Source organism: Micromesistius poutassou (genome assembly GCF_964030765.1).
Source record: "Micromesistius poutassou genome assembly, chromosome: 5".
NCBI classification, from domain to species: Eukaryota; Metazoa; Chordata; class Actinopteri; order Gadiformes; family Gadidae; genus Micromesistius; species Micromesistius poutassou.
Genome location: NC_140275.1, coordinates 19,470,006 through 19,486,352, shown reverse-complemented (window position 1 = coordinate 19,486,352; position 16,347 = coordinate 19,470,006). Strand labels below are relative to the sequence as shown.

At 51.0% G+C, this 16,347-nt stretch overlaps 1 protein-coding gene across 1 annotated transcript in view; it reads left to right on the top strand.

Moving 5' to 3' along the window:
* The window catches only part of adgra2 (adhesion G protein-coupled receptor A2), a gene marked incomplete at its 5' end in the record, with an annotated part of 28,802 nt that extends 13,650 nt beyond the window's left edge, over positions 1-15,152 (top strand). Inside the window, 17 exons of the mRNA XM_084467806.1 lie at positions 5,839-5,910; positions 7,065-7,136; positions 7,224-7,295; positions 7,873-8,036; positions 8,501-8,714; positions 8,852-9,016; positions 9,124-9,322; positions 9,419-9,568; positions 9,690-9,851; positions 9,980-10,180; positions 10,341-10,530; positions 10,885-11,093; positions 11,258-11,385; positions 11,486-11,609; positions 11,713-11,861; positions 12,923-13,012; positions 13,166-15,152. Coding sequence (XP_084323932.1) covers positions 5,839-5,910; positions 7,065-7,136; positions 7,224-7,295; positions 7,873-8,036; positions 8,501-8,714; positions 8,852-9,016; positions 9,124-9,322; positions 9,419-9,568; positions 9,690-9,851; positions 9,980-10,180; positions 10,341-10,530; positions 10,885-11,093; positions 11,258-11,385; positions 11,486-11,609; positions 11,713-11,861; positions 12,923-13,012; positions 13,166-14,651 — 3,847 coding nt within the window. The 3' untranslated portion in view covers positions 14,652-15,152. The remainder of the gene's footprint in view (positions 1-5,838; positions 5,911-7,064; positions 7,137-7,223; positions 7,296-7,872; positions 8,037-8,500; positions 8,715-8,851; positions 9,017-9,123; positions 9,323-9,418; positions 9,569-9,689; positions 9,852-9,979; positions 10,181-10,340; positions 10,531-10,884; positions 11,094-11,257; positions 11,386-11,485; positions 11,610-11,712; positions 11,862-12,922; positions 13,013-13,165) is intronic.
* Positions 15,153-16,347: the final 1,195 nt, after the last annotated feature.

The window sequence follows — 16,347 nt, the reverse complement described above, 5'->3', positions numbered from 1 at the left end:
AACCTTCTCATAAGCCCATTACCGAACCCAAGCTTTTTATACACACACACACACATGTGTAGAAAGCGCTTGCATTCGCATTTGGTGAAAACTTGATACGTTTTCAAATGGCTTTTTTTTTTTGTACATTTTATTCCTGCGGAGCGCTTTCAATACATAATGTTCTCCTGCATGCATAGTGTCTCCGTGAAGCTCCGCTCCCTCTCTGCTCCGACCCCTGCCTTCTCCTGGCTACAAGTGAGGAGTTCAACTCAAGGCTGAACACTTATGTCAGCTCCTGTCAGAATGTCTCATTTTCAAAAAGTTCCATAGTGTTCAATAATGCGTGTGAAACAAACGTGTGTAAAGCGCAGCCAACGAACACTGGAGCCCCCTTTTCCTCCTACGATAAACAACCATCACTCGTCTGATGGCCAATCTCTGCAGTGGTCACAATGCCGCCAAAGTGAGCCCTATTCGATTTGACTTCTGTGCACGCTGCATTTCACGCGCCGCTCATGCAATCAAAAAGCGCAGCCGCGGTGGCCCCGGTGCAGGGGCCCGTCCCGGACCCCCGTCCCCTACCCCAGCTGCTTCCACAAAGCCAGAGTCAGAGTCAATAGCGGCTTGTGGCCTCTGAAGGTTCCTTGGCAGAGATCATCTCCGGCTCCTATTGCAGCGCACTATAGAAACATAAATGTAATCAACTTAGGAAATGTTACACGAGAAAGTGTGTGTGTATTGCTATTCCTGTACTGTACACCCCTCGATTAAGAGCCGTTGGATCCACATTCAGGGTGAGGGTGACTCCAGCGCTGTGACCCGGGGCCCTCACTGGGCGGAGATGTGGCTGCGAGGCCAGCGGAGGGCCACTTACTGCAGCCTCGGAGTGGAGCTGCTGCATCAAACGCTCGCGTGGAACGCGCTGGAGGTTTTATAACCTGTATTTATATCTCACGCAAAAGCTAGAACTATATCTCGACGTGTGCGGGAGCCAAACCGCTTCTTCCGAGGCAACTGGTCTCCAGATGAGGAGGAGATGATGTTGGACGAAAAAACACGGTAGATTAGGCGTCCAATCTGAGAGGAACCAGAAAGAGAAAATAAAGAAAATAATCTGGGGAAGGGGGCAGCAGGAAAAGCAGGAAATTAGTAGAGAAAACAAGCGCTCAGCAGATCCTGGTTTCCTGTTTTGCGAGGAGTAGAGGAGGAGGGGGGGGGTGGGGTTCTGGGGGCCGCGCTACAGAGCTCCCATTGTGAGCGTGTGTTGTGGAGTAGGGGAGGTGGGCTCTCAGGGGCCCTACACAGGCCCATTCTGCTCGCTGGCCAGCCTCTCCAAGCCCACCTGCCCCTCCCCGCGGGGGAAAAGCAGCTCGTAAAGGAGGGAGAAAAAGGAAACTGTAAAAATAAACGAGCGAGGCCCTCTGTGTGAGCGACGCCAACCAGACAGGAAATGACACGCGGCACAAAAACGCTCTCTGTTGACCCCTGTCAGGAACTCAGGTGCCAGTAAACCACGACGGAGCAGCTCACTTTCCTTCTTGAACCCAGCGTTTCATCCAAAGAGAACCAACCCTGAAAATATACACGTGTCCCTTTGTGTGAGTGTGTGTGTGTGTGTGTGTGTGTGTGTGTGTGTGTGTGTGTGTGTGTACGCGCGTGCGTGTGTGCGTGTGTGTGTGTGTGTGTGTGTGTGCGCACGTGTGTGTGTGTGTGTGTGTCTGTGTGCGTGCATGTGTGCGTTTCTGCAAGCTTCTGTGGGTGCATGTGTGTGTGTGTGTGAGTGTATGTGTGTGTGTGTGTGCCTGCATGTGTGTGTACGTTTGTGTGTTGCTACATGCATAAGTGTGTGCATGTGTTCGTGTGTGCATGTGTGTGTGTGCGTGTGTGTGTGTGTGTGTGTGTGTGTGTATGTGTGTGTGTGTGTGTGTGTGTGTGTGTGTGTGTGCATGTGTGAATGCATATGCGCGTTTCTGCATGTGTGTGTGTCCAAGCCCAGTGGCACAAACTGAAACTGGCAGAAGCCTTAAAGCACACATTTTGTGATCCAAGTGAAACAGGAAATTCTTGGTGCTATAGTGCTGCGATAATGAGCGGCCATTCCCTGGTTCCCCTGGTCCACTGCGGGCTCTCCCCGAGGGCCAGGGCCTGAACAATGTCCCTGGAGCACTCCAGAGGCCTGCCACTGTGCTCTTGATAAAGGAGCACTCCAGCTCTGGAGCCCCGGGGCCAGTGTCTTCATTAGGGCCCTCTCGCTGCCCCTCCAAGCCCACGGCGGCCTGCCCGGTCCGCCTGCATGGAGACCAGGTGCTCCTGGATGGGCCCCCCACCCACCACCTCCACCACCTCCACCCTCCCATCCCACATAGAGATGACTCTTCAGAGCGGCACCGCACTGGATCCATTGATCAGGAAGGCACTGCAAAGAAGGTTTAAAAGGTTTAAAAAAAGGACAGTCTTCAATGGCAGACCCCTTTCCACAGGCCCTGGTGTTAGGGCCCTGTTGTGAGGGCCCTGGTGTTAGGGGCCGGGGAAGCAGACAAAGGGGTGACCTCATGGACTGCTGATGTGGTCTCTGGGATTCACCAACTTTGGCGCTGGCTGGGAGCTGAGTTGTTGTCCTAGCCGAATCCCAGCGACCACATGGGCAGTCCTTCTGGGGTGATGATGGCTTTGACACTAAGAAGAGGAGACGGTGTGAGCGTGTGAGGGCATGGACGTTCACCCAAACACACCCAACGCTACTGACGAGAGAGTTTGAGAACAATCGAAGCCAGACACCGGCTGCATGAACACGTTGGTGTGAGCAAGGCCATTTAAAGGTTCCTCAGAGAACGTCTTTGAGGGATATCTGGGCTGGCTGGGGGGGGGGGGGGGGGGGGTCACTGTGAGGGCTGGAGCTCTCCTGCTGACCTTCCTCCACATTCCCCAACCTGGCGATAAGAGACTCTATGAGAGGTGGAGGCTGGTCATTTGTATTGGCACACACACACGCACACGCAGACACACACGCACGCACGCATGCACCCACGCACACGCACACACACACAGACACACACACACACACACACACACACACATTCACACACACATTTCATTGGAGGATTGTATTTGCAATTGATCGTGATTTTATGTCACTTTAATGTAACACACACACACACACAAACGCCCCCCGGCAAACAGCCTAATTTGTTTTATTAACAAACTATATCTGTGACTCAGCTCCCTAGATTTACATATGGGGCCTGGGACGGAGTTTGTTTATTTTTAAGTTCTGTGGTTGATGGAGTTGACGTTTGATTGAGTGTGTTTGTATAGTGTGTGTGAGTGTGTGAGTATTAAACTATTCCACTGTGCCTGTGGTCCATTGTAGAATATGCTGTAAGTCATTAGCCTGTGTGTGTGTGTTACTGAGAGAGGAATTTATGTGGGTGTGTGTGTCTGTGTGTGTGTGTGTGTGTGTGTGTGTGTGTGTGTGTCTGTGTGTGTGTATGTGTGTGTGTTAGAGAGAGAGGAATTTATGTGTGTGTGTGTGTGTGTGTGTGTGTGCGTGCATGCATGCGTGAGCATGTGCGTGCGCGCACGTGTGTGTGAGCGTGTGGGCGTGTGTGCATGTACGCCTGTGTGTGTGTGTGTGTGTGTGTGTGTGTGTGTGTGTGTGTGTGTGTGTGTGTGTGTGTGTGTGTGTGTGTGTGTGTGTGTGTGTGTGTGTGTGTGTGTGTGTGTGTGTGTGTGTGTGTCTATATGTGTGTATGTCCATGTGTGTCTATGTGTGTGCATGAAAGAGATGAATATAGAAAAGTCCAGAGAAAGGAAACGGTGGGCAGTGCCCCACCTTTCAGCGCCGCTCTAATTAACCCCAGGACACGCAGACTGGAAACTGCCTCATTGTTCTCTGGCTGCGACGGTCAACAAATCTGACACAACCACGGCCACACCCACTAATGCATGCTCGCTTAGAGGGGCAATAGAGAAAAAGCTTAGCCTATGAATGGCCCCCCTTGGGCCCCATATGCAGCACATACTAAGTATGTGTCCAGGGTCTAAAGCTTCAACCAAGCCAAATCAGCGTCTGACACATGTCCGATAAGCTTGACAGATAGCCATCTCCCCCCTTGTGACTCACATGTATTCAAGGTCCCACACAGCTTTTTAACCCAACTCAACTCTTTCCTGAGTCAAGCTCCCTGAAAGCTGAGTTCCGTGTTCTTGTTACCCTGAACGCGCAGACATTACCGCCAGACTTCACTATCCTCAGGATTCATCTCCACTCAAAGTCCTCCCTGTCTGCCTCCGTATCTTAATGGCTTGGCCCTGAAAGGTTCTTCCTAGACATGAGAAGATAAGAAGAGAAATACAAATATAATTGCGATATTATATTCATGTGTGCGTGTCTGTGTGTGTGTAGGTGTCTGCATGCATGTGCGTGTGCTTATGTGTGTGTGTGTGTGTGTGTGTGTGTGTGTGTGTGTGTGTGTGTGTGTGTGTGTGTGTGTGTGTGTGTGTGTGTGTGTGTGTGTGTGTGTGTGTGTGTGTGCGTGCGTGTGCATGCGTGCATGGTGTGCGTATGTGGGTGTGTGTGTGTGGAGGACGTCACGCAGACAGCCTGTATTGTTCAAGGCGGTCAGCTCAGAGACAAACACATCAGACCTCAGCCGTCTGGTGCAGAGCCAACCTTAGCTTCACTCCATCGTTGCATCCTATCCGCCAGCTCCAATCTGGACGTGGCTGAAGACAGCGCGTGTCTGAATTCGGCTCCAGCGCGTTCCGGCCAACAACCAAAATCCCCCCCCCCCGCCCTGATCTGCAGAATCCCCCAGACTTACCGGGCGTTTTGTTTTTACTGGAAAGCCATTATCTGAAAGCACTCTAGTGCTGCTCCACACTTGATCAGCTCATCTGTTGGACACCAGAGGAGCCTCTGGGGGGAGGCTGGGCCGTGCTGGGACGCCGTACGGGGGAGCAAATAAACTGGGGATGGTTGGTTGGGTGGAAAAAGGGGGAACCACAAGAAAACGTTGAGGTTATGTCGTCCAGAGATGCATGATGGGTAAAAGTGCCAGGATGAAGCCAGAATGGCAGTGTTTGTAAACGAAGGTGCGTCTGTTTGAGCCCTTGTAAGCAGACCCTGAGAACAATAACTTTTTTTCCCCGTTCTAAGCCCCTGTGGCCCTCGTGCCCGGCCGATTATCATCATCTCCTGACCGTCTGCAACCTCGTATCACACCTGGCCAATGTGTAGTAAAAAAACAACGCATTTTAGGGTATCTAGGAAGAGCAGTTTGGACAGGTTCGCTGATGAAGGTTAGCCGACGAAGGTTAGCTGGACAGGTTAGCTGACGAAGGGTTAGCTGACGAAAGGTTAGCCGCCGACAAGAGGCATCTGGCTGACTCGACATGTGGGTGGGAGCAGGGCACGGGAAGTGGGTGACGGGAGAACGGTGGGTGAAATGAGATCTTCAAAGCGTGTTTGGAGAGAAATTAATATTTGTGCTTTGGAAAACATTCTGGTGGGAGAAACTGTGCTGAAAGGATAGAACTGTGTGGCTCGTAGCACCACTGTTTTCTTTGGTCAAGTATTCCTCGCCTTCGCTAGCCTCGAGACCAGGTGGCCAGTGGGGTTGGATTTCCAGTTTGTGTGCAAGAGACCCAGCTATGTCCCACTGGTTTAACAATCTCTCTGGCATATGTCTTCACTTCACATCATTTTCCCCCACTTGTAAAAGATTTTTATGTTGTTTCAGTGTCGAGAGTTTGCCTTTCTGTTTTTTGTACCTTCCCTCCTGCTCAATGCCCATGTCAGACGAATCTTTCCATGAAGCTAATGTTTGTGTGCTTTGTTTGGTTTTGTCTCCACAGGGACCTCAAACATAACTTGATCAGCACCATTATGCCAGGAGCCTTCCAAGGTCTTTCTGAACTTCGGAAACTGTAAGTAGACAATAAAAATGATTCACATACCATTCACGCCCAAGACGGCTACCATATAAGCCCACAGCACCGCTACAAACACACAGGAATCCAGGATGCAATTGTTCCTCAGTGAGGACATCACAAAAGGAATGACTATTGAGTGTGTGTTTGTTTTAGAGGAGTTTCTGGTGAACGTATGGGTTAACATCGACATTCTTTAAAGACCCGGTAGTCTGGGAAAGAAGCAGGCTTACACACCCCCTGTGCATTCAGAGCGCAATGTTATGACAACTCATGACTGGTGTCATGCGTTATTCGGTGACTCTGGTGTTAGTGTGGACCGTTACGGCCTGGCTGTTGGTCTGAAGGGTTTTCTCTGCAGCTCTCTGTTGACATCTCTGGGTTCCCTGCATGCACACCCTCCATTACTGCTCTGGGACGTGTGGCTGGGTGCTGGTGATGTGTAGTCCTACTGGTCACATGGACGGCAACCGGACATCAGTCGGCAACCGCATATTGCTCATTGTGTTTAAGAAAATAATAATTTGGAAGGTCTGGGAAAGCACCCCCCCTCCCCCCCCCCCAAACTCCTATCACCAACACACCCTCATAACTCTTGCCTCCTCCTTCTTCGCCTCCACCTCAACCCCCACCCTTCGCTCTACCAGTGTTTTCACTGGAAGGTCTGGGGCTTCTCAAAACAAACAGAGGGAGATAAACACATGCTCTGGACAGCTCTCAGCTGCGTAGTGTCAGGGGTGCAATAGTGCAAATCCCATCTCTGGTCGTAGATAGACATCAGCAGCCCCCTCCCCAGGCAGCGGCTCTCTGTAACCTAATCAAGGACGAGGTTACACAGAGATCTCTGTGAAGTGACAACTAAGGGAAGGTGACCAGGGAACGGTTTCTGTGCTCTGTTTTCCCTCTCTGTTTGGATAACTTGGTTAACGATCCCTAGCGGTGGATGACGAATGGGATGTTAAGTGCGATGGCATACGGCCCCTGGGCAGCACTGGACTCACAGAACGTCCTGTGTTATTGGACTGGGGATTCTCAGGGCTTGGATCCTATTGTAATGGCTTCATTTCATAAAACCACACAGTTATCCATGAGATCATATGGTAGTCATTTAATTTAGAGTGACCTTTCCTTTGTCTTGTGTCCTCTACTAGCGACCTGTCCAACAACCGAATCGGGTGTGTGACTGCAGACATGTTCCAGGGTCTTTCCAACCTCACCAAACTGTAAGAGACTAATGGTATCAGTACATGTAAAGCTTTTACCTAAACTGTTTGTGTTTGGTTTCTGACGTTGTTGTGTGTACTAAACAGGAACCTTTCCGGAAACATAATATCTACCTTGGACCCAGGTGTGTTCCAAGAACTACCATCTCTTAAACTAGTGTGAGTACCAAAGCAATACCAATACCTTCCTCAATATTTGATCTCCCCATACAGTATTTTGTACAAAAATATCGACTTAACGTTCAAATGTATTTGAAAGATTATATTATAGTTATTTTTTTAAGTCAATTTCAGGTGTTAAAAGTAAGAGCCTTCCCCGGTATTATGAGTCAGACATTTTTATATTCAGACATCATTCTTAACTCGATTTCCAACTGATGAGTGAACTTGAATGACTCATAGTGCAAAGACAGAGATATGTTTGGCAATGGCAGGACTTTTATTGATTGAGCCAGACATTTCCAGCCGATGAGGTCCTAAACATGAGTTATTATTAGTCATTGTGTTTTCATACATTCCCATTCGGTAGGGGTTGTTTGTGTTTGAAAAAAGCAATGAAGACAGTTTTACAGAACATAGCACAGTAGCATAACTTTCCTTTGGGACGAGCAAGCTATGTCGTATGTAAAATATAAACCATAACTGCCAGAAAGAAATCCCCCAGGGCGGCTGAAGTGAAGGGGTTCACCCCTCCCTCTTCGCGTTCCACCACGAGAACCTTCTCTTCTCTCACCAGGAACTTCAACTCGGACTTCCTGTCATGTGACTGTGGACTGCGTTGGGTGCCTGGCTTCTTCCGCTCCAGCTCCGCCCGTCTGGGGGACGAGACGCTGTGCGCCTACCCCAGGAGCCTGCATGGGAAGCCCCTGCACGGCCTCAGGGAGAACCAGCTGAACTGCGGTGAGACCCACGCTCCGAACTCCGAACTGCATACGAATGAGGCGGTTCACCGCTCGCCGAGAAGCGCGGCCCTCTGAACGCACACACACTGCACGCTCACAGACGCATTATCTCAACATGCTCCCCTTGGGGTGGCTTTTTCTCTTCTCTCTTCTTGTTTGGGAGTCGGTCGATGAGACCCGCTCGAGAGCCAGTCTCCTCGAGAGCGAGTCTCCCGCGGCTTAGAGGGGGGACATATTTCCCAAAGTGGCGGCGGGCTGCTGACAGCTAACCCTGTGGTTTGCCTTTATGAATCGATGCAGTCTGCATCCAATATGGGGGGAACGGCAGGCGCGTAACTGCTTCCTGACTGAGTTAATGACACGGCAGCCCAACGAAAAACCACCGAGAAATAAACGTAGCTCTACCTCCTCCTCCTCCTCCTCCTCCTCCTCATCCTCCTCCCCCCCCCCTGTGTGCCCCAGACGGTCCCCTGGAGCCACACACCTTCTCCCTGCTGCCCTCCCAGCGGCAGGTGGTCTTCAGGGGGGACCGCCTGCCCTTCCACTGCACCGCCGCCCTGGTGGACAAGATCACCACCCTGCACTGGCGCCACAACGGCCAGCTGGTGACCTCTGACCCTGAGATGGGCGTGCAGCTGGAGGAGAGCGCGGTGCACGACTGCACCTTCATCACCAGGTGAGCTCCCGTCTCCCCCGACGCTTTCGGTGGTTTCCCGTCGTTCACTTTTGAGATGAAGAAATGTCAGACGGTTGGTTCTGACACACGATCCTGTGACGGTGGAGTAAACAGCGCTCTGTCTCCTCTGTCTGCAGTGAGCTCATCCTATTTAATGTGCATGTGGAGGCCAGCGGAGAGTGGGAGTGTGTGGTGACTACTGGGAGGGGCAACATTTCCCGCACTGTTGAAATAGTGGTGCTGGAAAACAGTGCCTCCTTCTGTCCAGAGGAAAAAGTGGTCAACAACCGAGGGGAGTTCAGGTAATTTGATTATGCTTACCTCAATTAGGATCAAATAACCCAAACTGCAGAGCATGCGTTCTAAAGGGTTCTCCCATTCAACCAGTGTTTGTCGTTATGAATACCAGGTGGCCGAGAACCCTTGCAGGCATCATGTCCCACCAGTACTGCCTGCAGTTGCGCTACCCCTCCCTTCCCTTAGAGGGAGATATGGAGCAGAAGAAGGCCTTACGCTACTGTGACCGTGCTGGGAAATGGCAGGAGGGTGACTACACAAACTGTCACTACACCAATGGCATCACCCGCGTGCTGCATACCTTCATCCTGGTCAGTAACACTCTCTCAAGTCAACGTCGTTCTCCGCTGTCGCACGGTTGAGGTTTGCCTGACACTGGACATTGTCCTGGTGTTTCTGTATTTCAGAGGCCAATCAACACCTCCAACGCCATGACGGTGGCCCATCAGGTGCGGTCGTATACCCTGGAGGCCGCAGGGTTCACAGACTCAGTGGACGTTCTTTACGTAGCCCAGATGATGGAGAAGTTCATGGAGTACGTCACCCAGCTTCGAGAGGTGAGTGACTCGTGTGAAGTCTAGTTGAACAGCCTTCACATTCATTTCCCTAGTGTTAGTTTAGATAATACTAAACAGTTGGAGTGTGCGCTGTTGAACGTCCTCTCGGTTGTGTTGTCAGCTGTCGGAGGTTCTGGTGGAGATGGGCAGTAATCTAATGCAGGTGGATGATCAGATCCTGGCCCACGCCCAGAGAGAGAAGAGAGCTTGCAGCTCTCTGGTCAACTCACTGGAAACGCTGGCCTGGCCTCAGCTCCACAGCCACGCCCAAGACCTCTCCATGGTATGCAGTCCTTCAAAGGCTCTAACCCCCAAAACCTCTAACCTCCAAAACGCATTTTCCAGCATTTTTCCAACAACAAACTGTGCATACTATCCTGTGAGATTTCACTCTTACTCTACTACTAACAGGTTTCAAGAAACATTGTGATGGAGGCCCATTTGATTCGACCTGCCCACTTCACCGGCATCACCTGTACCGCGTACCAGCGGCGGGAAGTCCCAGGCAGCAGCATTGGATCAGATGGGTCGGAGTACAACCATGATCAGGATCTCTCCTTCCGCTGCTCCACAGGCTCCCACAACACCTCTCTCACCAGCTTCCCCCTGAAGGTGAGCAGCCAGCCAGCAGCCAGCCAGCGATGACCAACCGTCTCCATAGTAACCAAATTAAAATGCACAATGCTGCACCTGCTTGGAAAACATGTGTAACAACAACATTAACAGTGTGTGTGTGTGTGTGTGTGTGTTGTGGCTTCCTCTTGTCTTTCAGAATTCCATAGCCCTGGCCTCGGTGACTCTCCCGGCCTCTCTCTTCCCTCCCGACGCTCCCACCGACTGTAAGCTGCAGTTCGTGGCGTTCCGTACAGGATGTTTTTTCCCCCTGCTGGGAAACTCGAGCGTCATCGGGGAACACTTTCGCCGGAGGACGGTCAACACACCCGTCATCTTTGTAGGCCTCGGTGAGGAAACATCTTATACTCAGACCACAGTAGAGACGCTGCTGAGAAATAAAACTTCTGACGCAAACATGACGGCATTGTTCCCTGGAAGAACCGTTGGAGCCGTGCCATAAACTCACAATGTTTACACTCATTCGGTCTCTCTCTTACTATCCGGGTCTCTCTGTCACTCTCTTACTATCTTAGTCTCGTTCTGTCTCTCTCTTACTATCTTGGTCTCTTTCTGTCTCTCTCTTACTACCTTTGTCTCTTTCTGTCTCTCTCTTACCAACTTTGTCTCTTTTTGTCTCTCTTACTATCTTGATCTCTTTCTGTCTCTCTCTAACCATCCTGGTCTCCTTGTGTCTCAAACAGAGGGATGCAGCATGTGGAACCACTCAGAGCCCATATGGGTGTCCCTGCGCCACTTGTCCCCTGGCACCGATCCAGTCGCCGCCCAGTGGAGCCTCCCGGGCCTGGAGAAGCAGGGAGGCTGGAGCCAAGATGGCTGTCAGCTGGTCCACACTGACAGCAGCACTTCAACACTGAGATGCAGCATACTTAGCAACTATGCTGTGTTACAAGTAATGGCAGACCTTTTTGTATTGTTGATTCATAATGTATACTCGGTCTGCTATGATTCAAGTGTGATGCATGAGTGTACCAAATCTGACCAAACATGAATTACTTGATTATACCCATATGTTTTGTTATCTTTATTCATATTATATGATTGTGATTTTACCAGGAAGTGCCAGACTTTCCAAACCCCTCGGCTATCTCAGTGAGGATACTCCACCCAGTGGTCTATGCGTGTACCGCAGTACTCCTCCTTTGCCTATTCACCATCATCATAACGCACATACTTCACCACAGGTAGTCTACAAATCCACGTGTTTGTGCAGAAATACATTAGCGCTATCTTCTCATCTCATCATTTGTTTGTTTATTCTTTCTATATCCCCTACCCGCACAGTTCAATTCATATATCGCGGAAAAGCTGGCACACACTCCTCAATACCTGCTTCCACATGGCCATGACCACAGCCATCTACGCCGGTGGCATCAGCCTGACCAGCTACCCGGTGGTGTGCCAGGCGGTAAGAGCCTCCGCCTGACAGAGCAGCCTGTCTGAGCAGTTCATTCATGGTACAATGTGTTGCAGTGCGTGGTGTCTGACAGGCGTCTGTGCGCCCTGTGCAGGTCGGCATCGCGTTGCATTACTCCTCGCTGTCCACCCTGCTGTGGATCGGAGTCAGCGCCCGGGTGCTCTACAAAGAAGCGGTGTGGAGAACGCCGCGGCAGCCGGAGGGGGAGCCTTCTGTTCTGCCCACCCAGCGACCCATGCTCAGGTCAGTGGGACCATCAAAGCGGGACAATGGATCCGACCCACCTTCCCTCGAGTCCGTGTTAAGCAGCTCGCTGTTGGCCGTGAACAATGGCCGGTCTTTCAGGCAGATGTCTGTGACGCTAGCATCGGGCGAGGCCACCCAAAATGAAAGCTAATCAAAGGGTGCCGTTGTGCCCGGCGACCAAAGCCCCTCTGTGTTACGGCAGACCTTGGAGAGGAAATGGTGGTGGAGTGGAATGGTGCCATGAGACACAGAACGCCACAAGCCCAGATGTACACTATGAACTCTGGGTAGGGGTCTGGGCGCTGGTGTGAATGTCTGAAACTGTCGTAAATCTCTTTGCAGGGCTATGTTGAGGGGGAGGGGGGTGGTTGTATCATCTCTCTCTCTCTCTCTCTCTCTCTCTCTCTCTCTCTCTCTCTCGTTCTCTCCCTTGTCCCACTGACCCTGTGCCCCTGGAGCTGTGATCATTACACTGCAGAGCTGACCTCTCGGCGCTCCGAGGCACCCTCCTCGTCTCGCCCCCACAGCCACATGGGTGCCGTCCCACACAGCAGACACACGGCTGTAAATCAGGGCCTCCGTTGGGCTCAGCCTGCTTGGCCTCTGCAGCACTCCATCAGCTCACAATGTGGAGGAACAGACGCTCTGTTGAGATCACAGAGAGCCGGGGATACATCCAGGGGAAATAGCTCGGACAAACTTGGAGAGAAAACCAGTGTGCATGCGCGACGTTTCAAAAACAAGTGCATGTTCATCGTTCCTTGGCATAAAGCATTTTTTTTGTTCCCTTTGATCATTAAAAGGGGTGGGCAATTTGTTTTCTTGTTTATACTTAAATACAAATTAAATACATCAAAAATATGGTATTTGTGGCTGTCTCAAGCCCGTCCCATCATTTCATGGGGACTGAATGAAATGATTTGATAGCTTACCTGCCTTTGAAGGGAGGCCTGAAGTGGATCTTCTTCTTTTGGATGCATTCAAAATCTAGCCTCCTCTGCCTTGTTCCTCCAACAGTCTCCCCTTGCTTGAATATCTTTCTGTGTATGTTCCTTTAGGTTCTATTTGATAGCTGGTGGAGTTCCTCTCATCATCTGTGGGATCACTGCAGCTGTCAACGTCAACAACTACGGTGACAACAGCCCTTAGTAAGTCCTCCTCTACTTGCCCTTGGGCAGTTTAACCATTGACCCTGGCTGTCTGAAATTATTTTTAGTGATGGGACAGTTTTTTTTATGTATACATCTTTGAGGTTCTAGTATTTGCCCTGAACCTCTTGATTTCCTCCATCTGTCCCATAGTTGCTGGCTGGTGTGGCGCCCCAGCCTGGGGGCCTTCTTTGTCCCCGCCGGCCTGGTGGTGCTGGTGACCTGGATATATTTCCTGTGTACTGTGTTCCGCTTGAGGCACCGCGTGGCCAAAGAATGCACCGGCACCCCCCTCTCTTCCCCTGTGGCCGAGAGCCAGCCCGCGCTGTCCGGAAGCACCAGCCTCCTCTCCACAGACTCCGCCGCGGCCCCGACGACCCCTGTGGCGGCTCCTGAGGACCAGTACTCCCTGAAGGCCCAGTTCTCCGTGCTGGTGGTCACCCACTTCCTGTTCATGGCCCTGTGGTGCTGTGGGGCCATGGCCATGTGGCTGAGCGGCCACAGCGGCTTGTTGTTCAGCTGTCTCTACGGGATCGCGGCCACCACCTTGGGGGCGTTCCTGGTGGTGCACCACTGCTTCCGCCGGCTGGACGTGCAGGCCTCGTGGCTCGCCTGCTGCCCGGGCTACCGCCGCCCCCAGGGCCCGGCGTCCACCTACACCCAGGCCTGCACCGCCGTCAACGGCGTGCAGACCTCGGATCAGGGCTCCCAGCTGTTCATCGGGTGCCACCCTCCCGGGGACTCCCAGAACTCCTCGTCGGCCCGGTCTTCGTCCACTCCCAGCGGGATCAGCAGCGTGGGCCCCGGGCCTTGCAAGCTCACCAACCTGCTGCAGGTGGCTCAAGAGAACCCCAACCACGCCCCCCACGTGCCCCGCGCCCCCGCGGGCGCCCACCCCGGCACCCACCCCGGCGCCCACCCCGGCACCCACCCCGGCGCCAGCACCGACTACGTCACCAAGCCGTCCAACAACCATCTGCCCATCATAGCCTCGGTGGCACCGGTGCATCCCCAGAGAAGAAAGGTGAGTAGCAGAACTAAACAGGGGAGCAGCCATTACCACCACCGTGGGGAAGGCAGGGGGCACTACCGTCTCAAAGCCCTGAGGGCGGGCGGCGGGGGCAGCCTGGGCGCCCTGGGACCTATGGGTCTGGAGAACTTGAACTCCTCCCACGCCGTCCACAAACACGCCACGAGCGAGAACGGCAGCGTCCACCACAGCCTCTCAGAGAACCAGGCCGGCCTGCTTACCAACGGGCGGCCAGTGGGGGAGCCGCTGGCCACCAGCCCTTCGGAGGGGAGCGACGGCGGCAGCAGCGGCAGCCGCAAGCCCTTCCCCCTCCCGCCCGCCGGGGCCGGTAGGGCGGCCCCGCACGGCGCCCAGAGACGCTGCGCCAGCAGGGACAACTTGAAACTGGCCGCCGCCACCACTGCCACCGCTGAGCGAGAGACCAAGCGCTGCTCCTACCCCCTCAACAGCGTGTGCGTGGCGGTGCCAGGCCCCGCACCGGCCCCCAACGGCACACTCAAGAACTCAGGGGTGCCAGAGCACCAGGAGAAGGACACCAGTGGCACGGACCAATCGCAGAGCTCGGTGGGGATGAAAAGCGGCTTGTGGAAGAGTGAGACGACGGTGTGATGGGCGGTGTGTTGACTCTTGGTGGATGGTTGCAGCCTGCAGGTGACTTTATGTACGGTTCCGGTTTTGTTCCCCGGCTCCCTAAAGTCGGAAGGTCACAACATTTCAGTATTTAAGAAGAACTTACAGCAAGGCGTCCGCTACCAGATGCAGTCTTCCCTCTGTAGTGTAGTCAGACTTAGCTGTGAAGGGTTAACATATTACAGGTCTTTTGTCATTTTCAAAATGTAGGATACTCATTTACCTTTTTCATTTCACATGCAATCGTACCAGCTAATTTCTTAAATTAACATATGATGTTAATTTTTATGTGTAATTAAAGCTTTATTTTATAAGTTGAAAATGTTCTATGCATATTACCTTTAGCATGAAATGGAATCCAAGATAATCCATTTTCCCAATGAAGCTAAACACAGTTGCTCTGTGGGAAAAGCTTTCGGTCTCTTTTCTTTAAGTCATTGTGAGTTATTTTATATGCACTTGCATTGTTGTGTGTGTGTGTGTGTGTGTGTGTGTGTGTGTGTGTGTGTGTGTGTGTGTGTGTGTGTGTGTGTGTGTGTGTGTGTGTGTGTGTGTGTGTGTGTGTGTGTGTGTGTGTGTGTGTGTGTGTGTGTGCGCGTGTGTTACTTGTAAATGAAGGCTAGACAGAACCTTTTCAATATGGCGTTTCATTCTGTTTTACATGTATGTATTTACACCAGCACTGATACAAAACCTGCCTTCTGAAAATAAATATTTTAATTGGGTCTATACCAATTCAATGGTGTTTCTTATGAACTATACTCTTGGTTTGCAATGGATTTCTTAATGACACACAAATGGACGTAGACTGCCCCCTGCTGTATCGTCTAGTCGAGTATCCTATTCATAAGATTCACATTGTCAACGTCGTAAACAGATTAAAATAGCCCTGGGTTTATTACCACAATTGAGGAGATGTTATCGGTGGCCTACAAGGCAAAATTATGTTTTCTGATTTGATCTTCCATTTATTGTTTTTAATTCCCATGACATGCCTAATAAACATTAGGCCTATGATAAGTACTTATATAGGATTCTGGAAGGGTTCACCAATAAAAACACACATATTGTCACCAAAACTGACAGTGAATGAAATGTCTATTTATAACTATGAAATAGGATTTGTACTTAAGCCATGTTTCCGTCCTATAGGACTAATCTATTTAGGGTTGAAGTTACAGATGTCCTCAGATGTGTTGCTCTAATTTAAATAAGGTATACATGCATATTGTAAATGATATTCCAAACAATAAAGCCTGATCTTTTTTAAACCATTTTATTTAAACCATTACATTGACAAAAAATGTGTTAAACACCATTAACTATTTATTCAAGCTTTAACTGTTACAGGGATAGGTCTAGGGAGCTATGCCCTAAGGCCTTATTGTGTACTTTGTGACCTAAACTACAGAGCCGTAAGATCACTTAGATAGTGGGCCTAATACATAATTCATAATTCATGGAATGGAGAGCTAATTGATTTGTCCATGCCATAATTAAACGTCGAGTAGCCTAGAGTAGCCTACTACTTAGCCTAAGTTATTCGCACTCAGGACCAACGTCGCTATTACCTCAAATAATCAATATCGTTTATTTCAGTGGTCATGTCATCATACTATTACTCAGTATAATTTTATTTATATATTTTTTATTTTATATCACATGAGCTATTGTG